Source organism: Cydia strobilella, chromosome 8 (genome assembly GCF_947568885.1).
Source record: "Cydia strobilella chromosome 8, ilCydStro3.1, whole genome shotgun sequence".
NCBI classification, from domain to species: Eukaryota; Metazoa; Arthropoda; class Insecta; order Lepidoptera; family Tortricidae; genus Cydia; species Cydia strobilella.
In genome coordinates, this window is record NC_086048.1 from 14,330,134 (window position 1) to 14,353,040 (window position 22,907).

The 22,907-nt window shown below is 37.0% G+C and overlaps 1 protein-coding gene and 1 pseudogene across 1 annotated transcript; one reads left to right on the top strand and one right to left on the bottom strand.

The window, feature by feature from the left end:
* Positions 1-2,961: 2,961 nt before the first annotated feature.
* On the bottom strand, positions 2,962-5,476 carry LOC134743806 (juvenile hormone acid O-methyltransferase-like). Its single transcript, XM_063677466.1, has 4 exons — positions 5,058-5,476; positions 4,581-4,755; positions 3,952-4,063; positions 2,962-3,096 (listed from the first exon to the last, which is right to left on the bottom strand). Exons 1-4 carry the CDS (start codon positions 5,411-5,413, stop codon positions 2,963-2,965), a joined length of 777 nt encoding a protein of 258 aa, XP_063533536.1. The 5' UTR covers positions 5,414-5,476; the 3' UTR covers position 2,962.
* A 1,166-nt stretch (positions 5,477-6,642) lies between these two features.
* LOC134743359 (juvenile hormone acid O-methyltransferase-like) lies at positions 6,643-12,055 on the top strand (annotated as a pseudogene).
* The last annotated feature ends 10,852 nt before the right edge of the window (positions 12,056-22,907 follow it).

Consider the following 22,907-nt stretch of genomic DNA (forward strand, 5'->3'; position numbering starts at 1 on the left):
TGGTAGTTTTTATTAGATTCTCAAACCATTTATTTAATGATAATTAATATCGAACGAACCATTATTATGAGAGTTTTACGTTTTGTTATCTGTCAAGCTACTTAAACACGCTCCACCCAAGGTCAAATTACTTTCCCCACTAGTGGATAAAATGCGTTTTTCCCCGCTTGTTTTAAAGGATAAAAGACGGCTTTCCGAGCTAGTGAGGGGAAAAAATATTTTGTCAGTTTTGCTGATTGTACATAGGCACAAATTCGAAATTGTCTATCTACCTAAACAAACAACTATCTCTGCAGCTAACTGTACATATAGTTTATTTGCCAAATGGAACCGGTATATACGGCAACCGGTGTTTCGCAGGCACGACGTTGTCGTTGTTGTTACTGAATAACAAAACGTCAACACGCACCGCGGTTCAACTACGCTACGGTGCGAAACAACACGCCACAAGCCTGGATGCAAAATAGATAATCAGGAGGCCTATATAATGATATACAGGGTGTCCTTAGCCATTGGACAAAGCCGTAATGTACATATGCATTAGGCTTTATAGAATCAGTATACAAAGTATCATAACAACCGGTGTAGCGGTTACGAAGAAATTAACAAATTCCGATTTTTTACTTTGGAGCAGCCTGTATGTTTTAGTAGTTCCTGAGGTTATAAATAGTATGAAACCTTCTTCGACCTTATCGATTATCTTTATTATTTATGACATTAATAAGATTCTGACTTTTGACAAATGTCATCATTGCAGCACATTTTCGAACAAATTGTCAAAAACATTGCAAATTACAGTATGTTTCTTTTTGTTGTCGATCATTGGAATTAATTTTTGTTTGAAAATATTTATTTTTATCTTTTGTTCTAATTAAAAAAATATTCCTGAGAAGTAACCCTACGTGGGATATCAGGGTTTGTCCAATGGCTAAGGTCACCCTGTATTTGAACTTACTATATGATCAAAATTTGACCACATTAAAACGTCATTCTGACGTCACCTCGCATTTCCCTAGTAGGGTACTGCTATAGTTATTGGCCACTACATAGTAATTGGCCACTTTTAATAGTAAGACTTCAGAAATTGGCTTGTTTCTTTCTGATTCGTTAGGATTGGCCAATGACTATGTAGTAGCCAATAACTATACCTAGCAGTCACTCTACTTGTACCTATGTATCATTTTACCTACGTTATTGGTGCGAGCGTGATGCGCTGCGAGTAACATGTAGGTACCTAGATAGTCTAGACAAGTCAAAATTACACAAAGGCGGATATTATCTTAATAGATAATCAATATTTACCTATTTGGCCTATTTGGGCCCGTGGTCGACCGACACCAAGAATTTTGTAAAGGAAGTGTCGGTCCGGTTGATAGGCATCACAGGCGATCATAGGGCGGGCGCTTTCTTTGCCCAGAGGCTAAGTCTGGCGGTGCAGAGGGGTAACGCCGCTAGCGTCCTTGCGACCATGCCGGAAGGGGGTGATTTGGGGGAAGTTTTTTATATTTAAGGTTTAGTTTTAGGGTTTTGTTAGCATAAGGTTAAATTGTACATGTTAACTGTATATCTGTCAATAAAATCTTAAAATATTTACCTACACAAAGTTATCTGCAAAATCTGATCATAAATTTTAATCACTTTATTGTAATTACTGTTAAACTATTTATAATTTTATCTACTAATTATAATCATATAAAAAGTCTTATTTCCATTACATTAAAAAAATCTTATAAATTTAATATGTCAGTGTGCACAATATCTTAGAACGAAAACAAATAACCAACATTTTAAAGTTAGTGCTTTCCTTAATAATAATAATAAAATGTTCATCTTAGTTAATTTATAATTGCATAAAAGCAATCTGCCTGCATCAGTAATAGTTACGCGTTGTGGATGCGAGATTATAGTTGTAGTCATTTCCCTACAGCAGTCTTTCATGGCTCCTCTACACGATGGGTTATCGTGCTGGCCCCCTAAGATAGGCCAGCATGTAGAGAGAGTAGCGGTGACGGATGGCTTATGGTGCGGCGGGATGGCGATAGGATGGCCACGGTGTCGGTTTTTCATCCGCACATCAAAGGTAGTGGGCCAGTGATGGTGCGTACGCATTTACACGTGGCCCATTCCATAGTGCGTGCTCTCAACCATCGCATTGCCATCTCGTTGTTCCAGCGCTGGGCCATCGTGTAGAGGAGCCATAACCATCGCATGGCCATCTCGTTGTTCCAGCGCTGGGCCATCGTGTACAGGAGCCATAACCATCGCATGGCCATCTCGTTGGTCCAGCGCTGGGCCATCGTGTACAGGAGCCATAACCATCGCATGGCCATCTCGTTGTTCCAGCGCTGGGCCATCGTGTAGAGGAGCCATAACCATCGCATGGCCATCTCGTTGTTCCAGCGCTGGGCCATCGTGTACAGGAGCCATAACCATCGCATGGCCATCTCGTTGGTCCAGCGCTGGGCCATCGTGTACAGGAGCCATAACCATCGCATGGCCATCTCGTTGTTCCAGCGCTGGGCCATCGTGTAGAGGAGCCATAACCATCGCATGGCCATCTCGTTGTTCCAGCGCTGGGCCATCGTGTACAGGAGCCATAACCATCGCATGGCCATCTCGTTGGTCCAGCGCTGGGGCCATCGTGTAGAGGAGCCATTAAAGAATCGCAAATAAAGTAAAATATTAAAAAGCTTATTTGTATTATAAATTCAATATACGCGATATAATCCGTTTTCATAGTTTTATTTCATGAGTAACTATCGCGGTAACCAAAGACAATATTATTCACTTAACTTAAAAAAAAATTGTTTTTATGAGTCTGCAAAAAAATCTTGATTTAAAATAATTTAAATATTTACTGAATTTACTACAAAAATATATATTTCGTGAAAGTTTTATTATCGCTGGATAACTCGACTTTGGGTCACCTCTTCATAGGATTTAGGTATGGGTACTTTAATGATTACTTGGCACCATAAACAATCAATAACTGATAGACGCTGGTTCCGGCTTCCGGGTCCAACTTGACGTAGTCATCCATGAAATCTTCCCATTTGTCCTTTAAGCTGTCGAAGGGGTTCAGGCATTTCATAAGCACTGGAACAACAATCTTGTATTAAAAGTAATCAAGTGATTAACGTTTTTATTAAAAGAACCTAGCGCTCCATCCAATCATCATTTTTATTATACTTTCGTTTCTCCCTTAGTACTAATGAGAAGCTTTTGAAATACGTATTAACTTAAACTATTGAATTAGTACTCGTACAGTCGTATTAGGGGTAGTCTTTTACAATAAAAAATTTAAAGCATAAAAAATCATTATTGACATATCAGGGATTTAGATATGTATGGGATATGGGATGTATGGGAGATGGGTTGACTGTGCTGTGTTATTTCATAATATTGTTAAATAACGTAATAATACTATACGCGTGGGTCCCTTTGATGTTAAGTTTCAAGAAACTCATTGGTAGGAACCGGGGTTCACACGCCTTATCAATGGTCTACGAAGTCTTTCTTTTTAGGGTTCCGTACCCAAAGGCTAAAAAACGGGACCCTATTACTAAGAATCCGCTGTCCGTCTGTCTGTCTGTCTGTCACGAGGCTGTATTTCATGAACCGTGATAGCTAGACAGTTGAAAATTTCACAGTTGATGTATTTCTGTTGCCGCTATAACAACAAATACTAAAAAGTACGGAACCCTCGGTGGGCGAGTCCGACTCGCACTTGGCCGGTTTTTTTTAAACATAGTCTTTTAATAAACATTGTACCGTCAGCAGCAGAAGTTGCTAAGCGGGCGAGGTGTTCAAAATGATCTTGATGAGACTTTATTGTTAAGAGAATAAGAGCGTGTCAAGGTAAATAATTTTGAACACCTCGCTCGCTTAGAAACTTCTGCTGCTGGCTGTATGTAGAAAAATGTTTTCTATTAATTAAGAAGTTTTACTCACGTTTAAAGTCATCCACACCACGAACATAATTAAAGGTTTTGTGGTGCGATGTTACATCAATGTTTCGGAAACCAACACGTTGCATTATTCTAATTATTTCTTTTTCTGGTTCCTAAAATAAACAAAATATTGTTTTTTTTTAAAAACTCGACTTCATGAAACAGTTTCCGTTAACATAATGCATCTCCTAACAGTTCCTATTAGTCCCAAGACGTAATAACTTTTTTATTCGGTCTAAGGGCAAATGCTTGCTTTTAGATTAAAAAAAAAAAATGCTATAACTACGCTTATAAGATTTGTGGAGTTCCGTCGAATCCTCATGGCTCCCATCATCAGAACTAGATTCTGTAAGTATATATTTTCAATCGAAAAAATATATATTCCTAATTGGTTAATAAATGACAGCAATATTAAACAAAAAAAAAAGATTTGAGAACCTTTAGAAATTTTAAAGTCGGTTAAAAATATTATGCGATTTAGGCTAATTTTCGTAAAATTTGTTAGTTCATGTTGGGTAAGTGAAACATGGTTTAATATTTAATATTATGCTTGAGTTAAGAGTTTCTAGAAAGCAATAAGAAAATAAGTATTTACGCATGTAACTTATTACTCTAACTAGATATACTTGCCTGTGAGTCATGGTACGGTGACATCAGTTTTGTAGCAACATTTTCAAGATCCGCGCTCCATTTTGGTGTGCGGGAAAGTTTGCGGTAATTTTCATACGGTTTGAAATATCCGAGGAAAATTAGAAGACAATTACCGCCTACCGCCAAAAGGTTGTACACGTTTGAAAATGCAGTCCTGTAAATGAATGATTATGGATTTTTACAACAATTAATTAAAATAATGTAATGTTCTTTGTCTACTTATTTTATTTGTTTTGCAAATGTTTCGATAGTGAGTAAGTTAACTGAGAGCTACTAAATAATTCCACTGGCTCATCAGATAAGCTCCATAGTACCAGATATATATATAGAAAGAAATAATTTATGTCGAATGCTAAATAGTTTTCTCATTTTTGCTTAGCATTTTTAAACTTTTCATCGGTTTAGTCTAACAATTTGTGAAAAAGTATTGAGTAAGTATACGCAAAAAATACTTACTCTTGCATATTCACCCAATGAAATGTGTAAGACGAGATCACGTGATCGAAACTTTCAGCTAGTTCTTCAGGTATCTTTTCCTCGATGTCAAGTTTTATGAACTTAACGCGTTTACTCGCAAAATGTTCTGTTGCAAAATCCACACAGTATTGACTCTTGTCACTCCCAACTATATTCATGAAGTTTTCAGGTATATACTTTTTCCAAACGTTCAGAGTAACACTTCCATCGCCACATCCTATGTCCATAATCCGTGCGTTAGTTTCTTTCCATTTAAATGGGATTTGTTGTAGCGCGAAATTAACATCTCTGATTGGCATTTGGTGGAGTTTTTGATATGCTTTTAAGTCGTGCATTCTTGCTTGAGTGAGGATGGGGGTGTTTAACTCGCTTGAAATTATTAATTGAAAAAGCCAAGGACTGTTCACAGCTACCTTTCTTGACCTAATATGAACTCTCGTCAAGCTGATCCGCATTTATGTACTCGGTGGGATACCGTGGGTAATTCGAATGCTAATTGACCGATTACTGCATTTACCATTAATCGTCCCATTCCAAATACAATTATGGGCAATCGAGTACAAGAATGAAGCTTGCATATATTGAACTTACATGCATTCAATAAACAAACCGGACTAGCGGTAATGGGACTAGTTGTCAGATAACTTGGCTTTGTCATAAAATAGATATAAAAAAAAACGTTTATTCACCCAAAATATATGTTTACAAATTGACATCTTACAAATAGACTAAAAATTATCAAATAAAACCTTAAATTTTTTCCAGTTTGTACATAAAATATCCACAACACAGGTTTCGTCAGCCTCAGGTGCAGGTCAGCGTCAGGTCAGGTGGGGGGGTCAGGTAGTCAAATCACTACATAGTATAAAACAAAGTATCTTCCTGCTGTCTGTCTGTCCCTATGTATGCTTAGATCTTTAAAACTACACAACGGATTTTGATGCGGTTGCGGAGTGCCGACGCTGCCCTCCCTCTCAGATAACATCGGAATTGCCTGTTATATTATTTTTTATGCATGTAGTACTGTATAAGTAGGAATATGTAATGTTAACCATTTTCGTGTACAAACATTGCAGAATTTGTTTGCGTAATTTCTAGTCGTATTGAAACATTCATCATATCATCATATCAGCCCTTTATCGCCCACTGCTGAGCATAGGCCTCTCTTCCAGTACGCCACTTGTCCTGGTCCTGAGCTAATCTCATCCAGAAGTGACCCGCAACCTTCCGGATGTCGTCCACCCAACGAGCCGATGGACGCCAGGGGCTTCTTTCATTCGAAAGCGGCCACCATTCCGTTAACATTTTAGTCCACCTGCCATCACTCTGCCTAGCAACATGTCCCGCCCAACTCCATTTTAGTTTGGTAATGGCGAAACCAACGTCTTGCACCTTGGTGCGTCGACGGATCTCGACATTCCTTACTCGATCTTGAAGCTTGATACCGAGCATGGCGCGCTCCATGGCTCTCTGTGCTACGCGGATTTTATGCACAGCCTCTTTAGTGAGCGTCCATGTCTCGGCACCGTATGTCATGGTGGTCATTGAAATATTAGTTATGATTATGTGTGGCTATGACAATTTAGTGTAAGTACCTTGCAAAGGAAAAAATACACCGGCTATTTAGTATAACACTGTGCACTGACCTATCAATTAAAATGTCATATGTTCCATAGGTAATTGCTGCGTACTGCTATAGTCATAATTATCTCGTATGTACATAATATTTGCTACATTTGCTCTAAAATGTTCTAACTACTAGTCAGGTCGGTACCTATTCAATTACTATATAATTGACAACGTGTTTAGACCAAATTGATTTGCAGTGGCCCTATACTTATGACGTTTAAGAAACAGGTCATAAGTGTACGTGTTTAACATACCTATTAGTACCTATTTTGAATCAAACCTGAAAGCCACTATTTTCACAATTTTTTATCTAGATGCTGATAGCTATACATTGATAGATCTTATCATTTATTCGAGTAAACGTGTAATTACCAAGCACTCCGGCAATGTCAAAAACACGTAGGCATTTTAATAGCGGTTCATTAACATTCAGGGGGTTAGTTATCAAATAAAAATTTCATGTAGTGGCATTACACTAAAATCTTATTAATCTTTATGCATACCTACTTACGCTTCGGGCACTTAGCTATTAGAGAAGTGACTGGTGCATGGTAGGAAAACTAAAAGCAATAACAATGCACAGCATGAAAATTAAACCGTGAACTTTTATGAGCTCACAGCCAGTTTGAAACTAAAGTGTTCTTGTAAAGTGCTAGTGCAGCACATTGATTATCAAATTGAATATGGATTAGATTCAGGCAAAATGACCTTACCTGATGTGGGTGGCGCTAGAAAGCTAATGTGTAAAAGCTACCAATATTGTCATGGAAATTCTCAGATAAGTGTTTCGAGTTCGACTATTTATAGGTTCATTCATATTTTACACTGCTAAAGAACTATTAATATTTAATAAATACTAGATGAATATCAGTGTGTTTTGAGCTGCCGCAGCAATTTAATTAAGTATATCAGTTTAATATTGTCTTCGGTTACCGCGATAGTTACTCATGAAATAAAACTATGAAAACGGATTATATCGCGTATATTAAAAAAATATAAATTACAAATTTTAAATTATAAATTCAATATACGCGATATAATCCGTTTTCATAGTTTTATTTCATATATCAGTTTAATTAGTATACACCTATAACAACGCAACCATGCAGGATCCAAACGCATATCAACAAGTCAACAATATGCAAAGCAGAGATCTTGAAGTCATATTAAAAGATCATCCGTTTGAATGGAAACAAAAAGACGCTGAATCATGGACATCGGTTGCAGCGATGGAAGCGCCACTATGGGTCTATGGAAAAAGGATATTCCGGAGAGTTTTATGACGATAGTCGGAAGTGACAGAAGTCAGGCATGTGTAAACTTTGCGAAGAAGAATTACGAGAGTGAAGAAGTTACATTACGCTTGATATAGAATGGGAGATATTCGATGATCTGAAAGGATGCTTTGACCACGTGGTCTCAAACTACATGTTTCATTGGGTGCAACGGCAAGAGTAAGTATGATAGAAATTATTTTAACTTTTTAATTTAGAAAGCACATCATCATCATCATCATCATGTCAGCCGATAGACGTCCACTGCTGGACATAGGCCTCCCCCAAGGCTCGCCACTCCGACCGAAAGCACGTAACTTTTTTAAATCTTAGTTTTTTATTGTATGTATTCTAATCTATAGTTCCCGCTTAGCCTGCGTGCAATTCTACATTTACTGAGCGAGTGTGATGAAAAATACTTAATAGCTAAAATACTTCAAACATTTTGAGCAAGAAGTTTGATAAGTCTTCACGGTTTAATTTTTCCTTCACTCTACTACCTGCTTATAGAAGTATTTACTTCTTGTAGTATGTACACCTGCATAGGTTATATCTTAGTGAAACAAATTCAAAATATTGTACCTAACACCTACTTATGTAACCCAATATTCATATGCAAATAAATCATTCATTCATTTATTCATTAAAACTCCATTTTTTGGTCCATATATGAAGGGAAAATTTAAAAATGTAACTCATCATTCACTTGCCCTGTCCCATTCACTTGGAGCAATTTAAAAATGTAACTATATTTTTTATTAATAGACTAGAAATGTGCTTAGTTCTTAATATGTAATTAAATATAAGCGCAAATCACACGTTTATGACGTTGCAGTTGAACCTAGTAAAAATGAACATGTACCTACTAAGTGATCTTATGTCTTATATTAAAAAATACATAATATAATATTAAACTTAACTACTTATCTTAAATAAAACTATGAAAACGGATTATATCGCGTATATTGAATTTATAATACATCCCGACGTTTCGAACTCTTTACAGCGTTCGTGGTCAACGGGTGACTGAGGAAAAATTACAAAATGCAAAAATACCCACATACTAAAATAATGAACAATCATAGACTACAAACTTTAAGGCTGGTTGTACATGCAAAATCGGTTCATAAGGCTAGTTTTACACTATAATTATTTTTCAAGTAAAGATATATATATATACGCGATAAAAAACTATGCCGGCTCCAACCCTACACCACGGAGCCGAGAAGATTTAATTCCCTCCTAAATTGTAGGAGGGTATCCCAATATGGGACCGGCAACAAACTCGGCGGGACACATCTTTTCAAAACATCAGAATGTCCAGCATCATCCGACACTACGGTCTCACAGTCTATGTCTCGCTTGCTCCTTTATCAGGTGGACTACAGGATCCCAAGCTGGTGGTAGAGAAAAGCCATCTTCCCTATTAAATTTATTATTAATTTATTTTCTCTACCACCAGCTTGGGATCCTGTAGTCCACCTGATAAAGGAGCAAGCGAGACATAGACTGTGAGACCGTAGTGTCGGATGATGCTGGACATTCTGATGTTTTGAAAAGATGTGTCCCGCCGAGTTTGTTGCCGGTCCCATATTGGGATACCCTCCTACAATTTAGGAGGGAATTAAATCTTCTCGGGTCCGTGGTGTAGGGTTGGAGCCGGCATAGTTTTTTATCGCGTATATATATATATCTTTACTTGAAAAATAATTATAGTGTAAAACTAGCCTTATGAACCGATTTTGCATGTACAACCAGCCTTAAAGTTTGTAGTCTATGATTGTTCATTATTTTAGTATGTGGGTATTTTTGCATTTTGTAATTTTTCCTCAGTCACCCGTTGACCACGAACGCTGTAAAGAGTTCGAAACGTCGGGATGTATTATAAATTCAATATACGCGATATAATCCGTTTTCATAGTTTTATTTCATGAGTAACTATCGCGGTAACCGAAGACAATATTACTTATCTTAAATTAAAAATATTTTTTGTGTTAAGGAGTCTCATCTTATATTAAATTTTTATACATATAATTTTTTCTAGGTATATAGGTCATATATTCAATTAAGCGATTTCGGTAGACTGGAGTCTTATTTTAATTGTATTTTTTAATAATATTTCTTGCTTGTCCACTCGTTCGTATATGTATAGTCTTCTATGTATACGATAAACCTGTGTGTATCTTTTGGACCCTTTAATTAAATAGACTTCACAGGGAATCAATCACGTTGTTTTTAAACAGTTTTATCGAGCGCTCTGATATCGTCTGCTTACTTTATCGACCTCCTATCTCCATCAAAGATATCTCTGTAAAACTAGCTTTATGTTCTTTAGAATAGGGTTTACTTTTCGAAGTCGATTAAAGATGATATATGCAATTGAGGTAGTTAGCTAGCGATATTGGATTCAATCCATCTGTCAGCAGCTGATTGGACGGTTGCCTGTCCCCCGTACTGACACATATTCGATACTCCAACAATTTACCAGCCTATTGGATTTTGAAACATTTCCGGTATTCAAATTGCAACGGGTGACTTAAATATGCGATTTGGGTGATGGTTCGGTGATTTTATCCTCGCACAAGGAAACGCTGGAGAGGCCATATGTATCAGTATGAAGTGGTACAAAATAGCTATGTCACGAATGTCATGATGTTTAACACTTTGTTCACGTAGTCACTTCTGTTAATTACTGACATACTGACTGTCTTGCAACATTAAAGAAAAGATATTAAATTATTTTAAACCGGGTCACTCACGTATTATTAAGTCGAATTGCTCGACATGTTAACCATGTGTTCGGCATGTGTTCGACTTAATAATACGTGACGAGTGACCCGGTTTAAAATAATTTAATATGTCTGAGTCTCACGGGAGTTTTATAGTTAAATTTAAAGAAAAGACATTTCTTAAAGAATGCATCGTTTTATTTACTTCTCTTCTTTTTCAGGCCTTATTCCCATCTCTATTTGGGGTCGGCTCTCCTAATCCTTAGTTTCCAGCGTGGTCTTTTCTGGGTCGTCTCTGCGTCCGTGTTGGAGTTTTTTAGGTCTTTCTTTATTTATTATATTTAAATGTAATTTAGTCAATAAATATTATTATAATTTTATGAAATAACTTTTTTAATTTTAATTGACTCATTAAAAAAAACTACACGTGTGTGTTTAACAAATTTTAATAAAATAAAATGTCTTTTATGTACAGTTGCCATCAGATATATCAGAGCGGCCAATAGAGGCTTATTCAGATATTTGTAAGCACCTTGGCCGCTCCGATATATCTGATGGCGACTGTACAGGAAAGCCTTCTCCAATATATAAAACATGCTGGCAAAAGACGGCAACTGCCTGCTAATATTCCTTGCCACTTGCAACATTTACGAGAATTCTATTAAACTTTCGAGAACTTCAAAATGGAATCCCTATCTTAAAGATGTTAAGACCAAGTTTATATCACCCTATCATGAATCTCAGGCAAGTACTAACAACAATATATCTAAGTGATAGCAGCTTTCATTTATCTCATTGCAATAAGTTTCTCGTTAACTGCGTTCTTTAAATTTCGTTCGTAAAATCATTGCCCCAATACACTTGCCTATCAAATTAAATCTGGAGGTCGATTCCAATTAAGCAATTTATTATGTTTTGAACTGGGTTTGAGATGACGTTACCAATCATTCTGGTGATTGGTGCACTTCTCACGCATGACTTTCACTTCATTTCGCATGCACCAATCAGCGTGAGCGATCTTCAAGGTTGTTTCTTGTTTATTATTATACATATTATTATCAACACTTACAGATAAACCTTACGTGCTAATACTGCTGATAGTGTTGTCAGTAGGTATTATTTTCATGTGATTATACACTCTCTAATATTATACAATTCTATCAAATGTTTCATTACGAATATCATTAAATATCAAAACGATTCGTATCAAAAGGAGATCATAACCGCAACAAATTGTTAATCAGGGTCCAGGACATTTCATAATATAAATTTTACATGTATCTGTTTATAGGATCCAAATTCCGAAATTAGAAGTTTGATGAAGAAAATTGGTTTCAGATATTAATATTCAAGTGCAAAATCGTTCCTTTGACTTTCTACGCGGTATAATTTAAAGGTAAGTTGTACTTGATAATTCTGTTATTTAATTGTGGCACTCTAGAGACCAAAACCGTGCGCAGTTTTGATAATAAAATTGTCCGAGTCTCACTGCAGACTTGGTAATAAAACCTAAACAATATGGCGACAATCGTACTGTAAAGGTTTCTAACCTTTACAGTATCTTCTTTGTGACGCTGAACGCTATTCATTCCAGTCATAGATAAGTATTTAATAGTACCTATAGATTTGCCATACGAATGTCCCCGTGAGGGATAGACATATATGAAGTTATAAATGAGGGGGTAAAAATTACCCCAATATTTGATACAACGAGCATGCTTGATGCGATTATATTAGATCGTTTTATGTTAACTATTTGCAGTCTTATGCCATAGCATGTACAGTCAGCTGCAGAGAGAGGTGACCCCCCCCCCCTGCAAACAAAATTATGTGCATGGGGGGTCACCGTTGTATATCATTTTGTTTATAACATGTTGTCACCGTTTTATCGTTAGGTGTATTGAAATAAACCGACATGTCGTGGCTGACAGACAGCCTGTGTTAGAGAAAACAATAAAACGGCAGTAACATCGGTTCGAAGCTCCTAACCGAATTACGGGGACTCGCGACCCGCTAGTTTACGAGTTGCCGACAGTTGGAGCAACTTTTACACCGCACCGACAGACACGCTAACTTCCCACTTTGGAAGATATGCCCAAATTAATGTGTGTTATGATGAAGGAAATAGCAACGTACACCAGACATATTTCTAAGTAGACAATGCAATAAGGCCCGTCTAGCCTAGAACGCAGACACCAGTTTTTGAAAAATCGTAGCGCTTTTTTAGGTCATAATATAGTAGCCAATAAATATGAATAGCAACCTTGAGAACTTTTTATAGTAACTTCATCGATTTGAAACCTGATTAAACGACTTTCAATGGATAGAAAAAGATCACGAGCCTAGGCCTAAAATGCACCATTCAAAATTTGTAGCGGTAACTATTTTTGCACACAAACTTCTGAAAGTGCGTAATTTAATTTTTTAAAGAAATCATCGATTTTTTTTGTAAAAAATTACAATTCTATAACAATCCGTCCGTCCGCTCAGTGCTCAGCGAGCTGAGTTCGGAGAAATACCTGAACTCACGATGCCTTAATGACGGAGGGTGCGACCGTTATAGAGGACCTTGGTTCAGCAGTCGATGTCTTTCAGCTGATAGGATGATACTCATGAGAGATCACAAATTTTAGGCTTCGGGTAGGTAGGTATAACTATTAACCATCATGCTGAGCCTCTATCTTATTCCTCTTTATATCAATCCAAATAAATTTTAGTCAAATACCTACACAATTAGTTTTTACCTAAAATACCCTAATCAGACGTCCTTAAATAATAAGAACTATTGGTGTTAGAATAAAAACCATACATTCTGTGATACTTAATTAATACTATTTAGGGACGGCTTCGGTAGCGAGACCTTTGTGGCGCAGTCTAGGCGTTCTATTTACATATATGTCTCTCGTTACGATGAGGGAAATAGGACGTAGGCTCGTGTCTCACATGCCTCTAATCCTTTAGCCTTGAGTGGGTTGTGTTAGAAAGTTTGTTTATGTTCTCTATGTCTAGGTATGTACCGTACTCACCCATTTGAAGTGCGTGTTTGATAACAGCCTTCCCGACGTGAATGACATTTTTTTTACATAATGTTAAAAGAAACAAATGTGGGTTGAAGGAGGCAATTCGTTGCCTGAATCAAATCCTATTCTTTCGGATTAGTCTCGGACAAACAATACTATAGAGGTACTGTAGAGGTGACAAGAGAGGAGAGGGGAGATGACTCAGATGACTGAACGAAAGGGTCTTGTGGAACTTAGTGTAATGTTTTATGATCAATATAATCATTATTAGGACGGTATCTTTCCGAAATAGTTAGAATTTATAATGGTAATTTTATTTATTATATACAAACTAAAAAGCATAAAAACATTGTACAACGTGGAGCATTCATTACTAAAATGTGAGTGTCGAAATCACTGCAGACACGTAGGTACCTACCTACCTACTCTATAAGTGTGTAGGTTTACTAAGCACTAAAACGCGCTTAACGAATCGTAACATAGATAATAATATTAACCCTTAAATGCATGATTTTGTGTATAACTTTTTAATAAATTGAAATAGATGTGTCATGCTGTATAAAAGTAATAAATGTGATTTTGGATAGCTGCATATTGAGCCACGGACCATCAAATATACGATGCATATATACATCATTATGCATTTAAGGGTTAAAAGGTATTTCCTTTGCGCTACGACATGGGATTCAAGAAGCGGGTATTTAAGGTTCTCAAAGGTTGCTTATGTCCATGGGCCACGATGACCGCTTCCCATCAGGCGGCTCGTCTGCTTGTTTGCTATCACATAAAATAAAATAAAATCAATTGTATTTGTTTGACTTTTTCTGTGCCATGTTAAAGTAGCCTGTCCTTGGGGTTATCATCTATAGTATCTATACTTTCACTCATTTTAACTAAACTTCCTTAAAGCTTTCATTCACAAATGGCACGTTATGAGAACATAACAGCATTATAATTCTCTCAAATTCTATGTGGGCCGTTCTACTCGTAATTGTCCATTAGTTAGCGAGCAGCCAATTACTCCGCCATTAGCTGCGAATCTTCGTAATAGCAATTTCGTCGCTAAGGAGGCACGCGCCTTGCGCCAACTTCAGGGGAATTCGGTAATGAAGCAGGTGCCCTACATACAAGTTTGACGTAAATGTAGCTGCGATTATGTATTTATATATTACCGTCATTAAACACGCTAAGTAACAATGTTTCGACAGGTACTAATATAAAGTTTTCACAAAGTATCCAAATTAATTATCTTTTAGGAGTGTGAGTTAATTATTTTATAATGTTTACCTTTTTACCTCAGCTGTATTTCAAGCTGATGTAATAAACTAGCGCTAACCAAGTCGAAATTGTGGATTTTATAAATACTCCATATTATAAACTGAAATAGATAGTTATCATATACTAAAGAAAAAGTGACCAAGTCCACCGGTGGCTGAGGCGGGAATCGAATCCGCGTCTTCAGCTTACGCGGCAAACGTCCTTACTCAATGTTATTTAGAAAGTTTCCTATTGAAAATTGAGCAAACCATGTAAAAAACACATGATATTATCGAAATCGGTATCCTTTAATCCCTAGAAAGCTTGGTAAACAAGTCTTGAATAATAAGACGCTACTTAATTTCGATTCTTGGCATTATCATTTAACTATTACTCTACTATAATGACAGGATTAAACGAACTTACCTGAAGTGAAGTTCAATCCTTATTATATGAAGTATTTAGTCCTAGATAATTTAACAGTGTAGTTCTCCCTTTTCCGCTGCATCATACGCAAGTTTAGAGATACCATTAAAAAAAGTAAAAACGTCATCGCCTGGCAACACTCACTTCGTTTAGAGCGTTAATACAATAAATGGGAAGTAAATCATGACATGATTTACTAGAGGAGGGTGGGAACCTCCCTTATCTAGGACTAAATACTTCATATAATAAGGATTGAACTTCACTTCAGGTAAGTTCGTTTAATCCTGTCATTATATTCGTATTTAGTCCTAGATAATTTAACAGTGTAGATGTTTAGAGGCAAAATTAAAAAATTATTTGCATAAAGGAAATCAAAACTATATTCTTCAAAAACATAACATCATAACTCTTCTAAGACTTCTGTTTAAGTCATGGTCTCATATAAAAAATTAACATGTTAAACAAAACAAAGATACCGAAACATAAGAAACACGGTTTTTATATAGCCTATACAGACTATAAGTCGATATATTAATATTAATTAACATAACAAGGTGGGTCTCACCATAACATAAGTATTATAAATCTTATTAATATTATAATCTAATCAGACTTCTACAAGATTACAAAAAACTAAGACCTAAACTAACTATTCTGTCTAGCCTCAGAATCACAGACTGCTCGTGCAAATGCACTTTGTTCATCATTTATCAGGGGCCTGTTATAATATCTAGCGAAAGTAAGAGATCTGCTAGACCATCCAACGGCCTTCAAAATACTGTCTATGGGAAGTCCTGATCTATATGCTCTTGAAGAAGCGGCGTGGCGTGTTGAATGAGATGAAAATACAGATACATTGATACCACTCTCTCTCATAACTGACTTGATCCACCTGCTAATAGTTTGTGTGGAAGCTACTTTATAAGGCCTTTTAAATGTAAGAAATAAATGAGAATCATTTCCCCTATGTTCTCGTGTCACTTCTAAGTAATGTAAGAGAGTCTTAACAGGACAAATTTCTAAGTCATTATTTAAAGACGGTAAGGATAATTTTGACATAAATCTATTAGGAGCTGAAGTTTTTTGTAAATCTGTAAGAGTGATTTCTACACCAGAATCATTTATTTTTATATTGTTAGTTTTGATTAAAAATAAAGTTTGCACACGTTGCCCAGTGGTGAGCGCTAGGAGCATGACAGTCTTCAAAGTAATTTGTCTTAAATCTAAATTTTCTAAGGGATACCAGCATCTTATATAAGAAAGTACTATAGCTGGGTCCCAAGTACTAGAGTATTTGGGTATACTTGGTCGTAATTTAAAAACTCCTTTAAACCAGCGTTTTATCCTATCATCTGTGCCTACGTGACTACCTATGACTAAAGACAATGCTGACCTATGGCAATTTAACGTTTGATATGAAGCACCTTTATCAAAAATAATTGTTAAATAATCTAATATCTTTGGTATTGAGGCACTTAAAACATCATCCTTAGAGGTGATACAAAAATGCCACCACTGATGCAGGCAAGAGTCATACTGTTTAATACTATTTTTAGATAAAGAGGCAATCATTATCTCAATTGCCTTGTTAGGTAACATTCTTATCTTCATTGCCTCCCTGACAATATGCAAGCCCCCAGGGTAAGGTGCTGGTGTAAGGGGTGTGTTGATCTGGAAGGAGATGTTAACAGTTTTTTATCTGGACCAAATGTAATAATTTCAGATATTGTTAGTGACCTAAGTAAGGGGTACCAGGATTGTGTAGGCCACATAGGGAACACCACTATACCTGTGGCCTTGTCAGTAACTATTTTTCGTAACACCTTTAATAACAAAGAGAAGGGAGGAAATGCATAAAAGTAATCGGACCATTTTACAGTAAAGGCGTCAATATTCCATGCAAAGGGGTCACGGTGCCAAGATACATACTTAGTACATTTATTGTTGAAACGTGAAGCAAACAGGTCAATTACTGGGACACCCAGAGAATCAGTTATACTGCGAAACACTGATGGTGATAACTCCCATTCTATGTCCTCATTAGGTGAACAACGAGATTGATAATCTGCCTCAAAGTTGTCCTTTGATTTTATGTAGGATGCATATATCCATAAGTCCCTTGCCTCACACCACTGCCATATCTGTTTCGCCAGGTTATTTAATTGAGGAAACTGTACTGAACCCATTCTATTTATATATGAAATTGCAGTGGTGTTGTCGATTCTCAATAAGATTTCGCAGTTTCTGGAGTTGTTAGCGAAGCATCTCAATGCAAAAAATGCTGCTAACAACTCCAGATAGTTGATATGATTCTCTTTTTCCTCCACAGACCAAGCCCCCTTTGCACTTTTCCCATTACAAACAGAACCCCATCCAGATAATGAGGCATCACTATAAATCTCCAATAAAAAATTGTATTGCTTAATAACACAGCATCTATGCATTATGTTTTGTCTCCACCACCTCAGATCCTGTTTTGCTTCCTCACTTACAGCCATATTACCATCATAGTTTCCCCCCGAACGTTCCAAAGCAATAAATTTATCCCTCTCTAGGTTTTTTGTATACATAAAACCATAGGAGATAGCCATGCATACAGAGACTAAATTGCCTAACATCTTTGCAAATTCCCTAATTGTGCACTGATGTATTATTAGAAATTTGTTTGTAATGGATAATATTTTTTCACGTTTTTTATCCGTGGGACTTAGAGTCAAGTTAAGTGAATTTACTTTAAAACCTAAAAACTCTATGATATTGGAAGGAACGAGGTTACTCTTTTCTTCATTGATTACAAACCCTAGACAAACTAAAATATTTTTTATAACATGAACATTATTATGACACTCATCATATGAGGATCCAAAACATATAATGTCATCTAAGTATATCACTACTCTTATGCTTTTCTCTCTTAAATATCCTATAATTGGTTTTAAAAGTTTGGTGAAAACATATGGGGCCGAACTTAACCCAAAAGCTAAACAGTTGTATTCATATAATGTGTCATTAAATTTAAATCTTAAAAATCTCTTGTGGTCAGAGTCAATGGGGCACATATAGTAAGCATGTTTAAGGTCAATTGTGCACATAAAATCACCTTTTGTTAATAACTTGCATACCGTTCTAATGTCTTCTAACTTAAAATGATGATCACATTCATTCACATTCATTCTTTTGAGATGTGTTTGTGGAGAAGAATGGAAAGAATAAGTTGGACGGAGAAAAAAACGAACGAGGAAGTGCTTCGAATTGTGGGAGAGAAGAGAAACCTGCTGAGAACTATAGAAAATAGACGAGGCAGAATGATAGGTCACTTAATAAGACACGACACTTTCTTTAACACTATATTAGAAGGCAAGATAGAAGCGAGAAGAGGCCGCGGAAAACCACGAGCAAGCTACACACAACAACTGAAAGCGAAAGCAAATGTCGTGTCTTACAGGGACCTAAAGAACCTGGCCGAGGACCGAGAAAACTGGCGCATACTCCACCGACAAGAGCCATGCTCTTAAATTATGAATGAAATGATCACCTACAAACCTATTTAGCTTTTTTAAATTTAATATGAATCTATGTGAGCCATCTTTTTTAGGAATGGTGAAAATACTGGATAAAAATTGTATAGGCTCATTTTCACACACTGATATTGCCCCAAGATTTAACAGTTCCTCAATTTCCTTCAAAATAATTTGTTTATCAGCCGAATTAAAATTATTATTCTGAGGCAAATTATTTTGAAAAGGTTGACTTATAAAGGGGATTTTATATCCTCTTATCCAGCTCAAAATGACAGGATCTTGGGTTATATTACACCAACATTTATAGAAATAAAAAAGTCTGCCTGCGAAAGGTACCTTTAAGGATATTTGGCACGGCCTCTCGCTGATGGTCCCATTGGTCTGATGTCCAGGGGCTTGAAGGGCTGGCGAGGAGCATTGTATCGATGAGCCCCTCGATATGACCCTCTCATTGGGTGGACTTGATAGGTTGGGTGCAGACGCCGAGGGGTCTGATGAAAGTTTTTTGGAGTGTGCGGGTTCTTTGCAGTATGGGTTGGCTTGGGCTTTATTATATTCGCAGCCCGCTTCATAGCAGAGTAAGACTTTACTGAGATGTCCAGACTTGAGTACAGGAACTCTCCTCTCTTATTATCTTTCAAGGATTCTACTAAGTTCTTATCCAAAAATGGATTAACCAACCTTCTTCTTATTTCAGTATATTGACAATGTAAGTGGCACAGAATGCGTGAGATATCAGTCAGCTTCTTAATAACATTGTATTTGTTAAAATCTTGCTTTGACATTGTGTTAACAACGGAACAAATACTTCCAATAGCCGAGCCCAATTCCTGTTGTCTTTCTTCCAACAGCTTATCCCGTACTCTTGACGGGTTATTCATAACTCCAATGAGCTCTGTATTAAGTTTAGGGGCATCCAGGAGCTTGCAATTGCTTGGAATTAGCAGGGTTTCCAGAAGCTTCTCCTTATTTTGTTTGGATATTCCCTCTAGCAGGATTTTGTTAACCGTATTAAAGATCTCCTTGTGAATCTCATCTCCATATTGTCTGACTCCTCCTGCAGACTCCCCTAATGCCGACAAAAACTCACTGTCAAGTTCCGAGTTCAGATCCTGGGCCTCGCCCATATCTGTGTCAGGCTCTTGGGCCTCGCCGAACTCTAAGTCGGCCTCCTGGATTTCGTTTATATTTTCATCTTGGGCCACGCCCAAGTCTACATTGTTTTCATTATGATCCAGCTCCTCTTGCTGGTCCATTACCTCGGGGTCTAGCTCCTGGTGTTGAGCTAAAAAATATAACATTTCTATAGTATTTTTAACTTTATCCCACGGATAAAGGCAGTCCCGTCACACGGGAGTGCAAATATTCACCTCTTAAAAATCTTTATCGCACCGATAAAGCACATGGCGTCACACGACATGCGAATAAGTGAGGTTATGAAAATTCTTTGATTATTTGTAATATATATATATATATTTACGTACAAATATCCCCACGGGACCATTGTACATTATTTAAAATGTTGTAATAAACCCTAAAGCACTAGAATTCATAAAGGCTGACTGATTTAGCCATAAGTACTTACCATTAGTCTCGCGACTCTCGCGGTATTTCGCGAGCCTCTTTTCCAATCTATCAATCTTATGTTGAATATCTTCATTTTTTATTTTAGGCATGGTTTTTCTTATCAGAACAAACAGGATAAACCAAAAATATTAGTATTTTAAATTGAAATCGTAGAATTGTATCACAACGCGTTGAGCGCAAAAGGAAAAGTGAGTGTTGCCAGGCGATGACGTTTTTACTTTTTTTAATGGTATCTCTAAACTTGCGTATGATGCAGCGGAAAAGGGAGAACTACACTGTTAAATTATCTAGGACTAAATACGAATATAATACCTATTTATATATTAACATGATGTAATCTTAATAAATATCGCTTAAATATTAAACATTATATTTATCTCCGTTAATAAGCGAGGTTATCGTGTAATTAAAGTCACCCAGTTGATAAAGGCATATTGAATTACTATAATAACAACTGCTCATTATCATTTTAGGTTAGGGTCAAGGCGGCAACAGTGGCTCAGCTCGAAGAGTGGCCCAGTTGCCCAATTATTGCTCTATACCTCGTGTGTTAGAATAACCATTGCTCGACCATTTGGATTTGTTCGATTTCTGAATGTTTCTGCAAATTTAATAGCCTCTCTCGTGTTGAAAGAGGGTTAAGTGAGCCACTGTTCCCGCCTTGACCCTTGAACCGTCGTCAAATAAGGTCTATATTAATGTAAGAATACAACACAAACCCCGGTCCTTTTTTTATACCACGTCGGTGGCAATCAAGCATACGGCCCGCCTGATGGTAAGCAGTTACCGTAGCCTATGGACGCCTGCAACACCGGAGATATTACACGCGCGTTGCCGACCCTTTATAAACCTGTGCACTCCTTTTTTGAAGAACCCCATACTGTAGCCCCTCGGGAAAACCTCGGCAGGGAGCTCATTCCACAGCCGAAGCGTACGCGGGAGGAAATTCCTCTTAAACCGCACAGTACGCGACCATTTAGGTGCTAGGGTGTGAGGATGAACACCCTGCCGATGGCGAGCGGTGCGATGATAGAAAGCGGCCGTTGGCATCATGTCAAACAGTTCTCATAAATAAGTAATTATACCTTAAATAAGGAAAATTATTTTCCAAAGGAAGCTCGATATGTTTAAACGATATGTGTTGGTTTGATACTGAGTATCCACTACTGCATGAATTCTTCCTTATTAGCAATAAAGATATTAAGTATTGAGTATTAAAACTTGTTGAGAATAAAAATAATTTATATCAATACGGTTTCATACACACGGATTCTTATAAAGAGAGCTCATGTATTACATCAATACGCCACGTAAGATCACGGTTTTCACAAATCCCGCCAGCTAATACAAAATCACTTACAAATCAAGAATTTCAAACCCCTACAGTTCGGGCAAATATGACGCATGATCGGCTCGCGAGATTAGCAAATATTGTCCGCGCCAGGTCGGCCGTGTGGACACAGCACTCCACTTCTTATATCGGATATCCACCGAACTCATGGACACTCTAGCGTTAGATATTGCCAGAGGGCTAATACGGATTTTCTCGGAAAGATAAATTGATTTTAAAGATTTGTTTGAGACACAGATCGGGCATGTCATTAAGAACGTAGGCAGAATGCAATACTAAATATATAGTATACTTATATTGTTTTTACAGGTATAACGTTTCTTCGAGAGTTCACGCGCCCCCTGGAGGAAAGGGGCCTTCACCAGAGCTTCCGTGTATTGCCTGGTGCAGAGGCTGTAAGTTAACAAAATGCATTTCGAATACCTAACATTTTCACTAGACTTATATTGAGCGGGATATAGACCGTGATTACCCTTTGTATTGCAAGTCTAGTGAAACTAACCGTGATGACTAAATTTGAATGGTTTCTGGTATCAGGGTACAAGGTACTACTTATAGTACCTAATGTAGTATCTAAGTCGTAGTAAGATATACTCTATCCAACTAATTGGATTGCAGCGTGTAGTGTACAGTTTTTATGTACCTTATGTAGTATCTAGTCGTAGTAAGATATACTCTATCCAACTAATTGGATTGCAGTGTGTAGTGTACAGTTTTCATGTACCTTATGTAGTATCTAGTCGTAGTAAGATATACTTTATCCAACTAATTGGATTGCAGCGTGTAGTGTACAGTTTTCATGTACCTTATGTAGTATCTAGTCGTAGTAAGATATACTCTATCCAACTAATTGGATTGCAGCGTGTAGTGTACAGTTTTCATGTACCTTATGTAGTATCTAGTCGTAGTAAGATATACTCTATCCAACTAATTGGATTGCAGCGTGTAGTGTACAGTTTTCATGTACCTTATGTAGTATCTAGTCGTAGTAAGATATACTCTATCCAACTAATTGGATTGCAGCATGTAGTGTAC

Bases quoted from the DNA above. Each gene is read 5' to 3' on its own strand.
- LOC134743806 (XM_063677466.1), bottom strand. From the start codon at position 5,413: ATGCACGACTTAAAAGCATATCAAAAACTCCACCAAATGCCAATCAGA. The intron at 4,756-5,057 runs GTAAGTATTTTT...ATTCATTTACAG, and splicing joins CATTGGGTGAATATGCAAGA to GACTGCATTTTCAAACGTGT. The intron at 3,097-3,951 runs GTGAGTAAAACT...TTGTTGTTCCAG, and splicing joins TGGTGTGGATGACTTTAAAC to TGCTTATGAAATGCCTGAAC.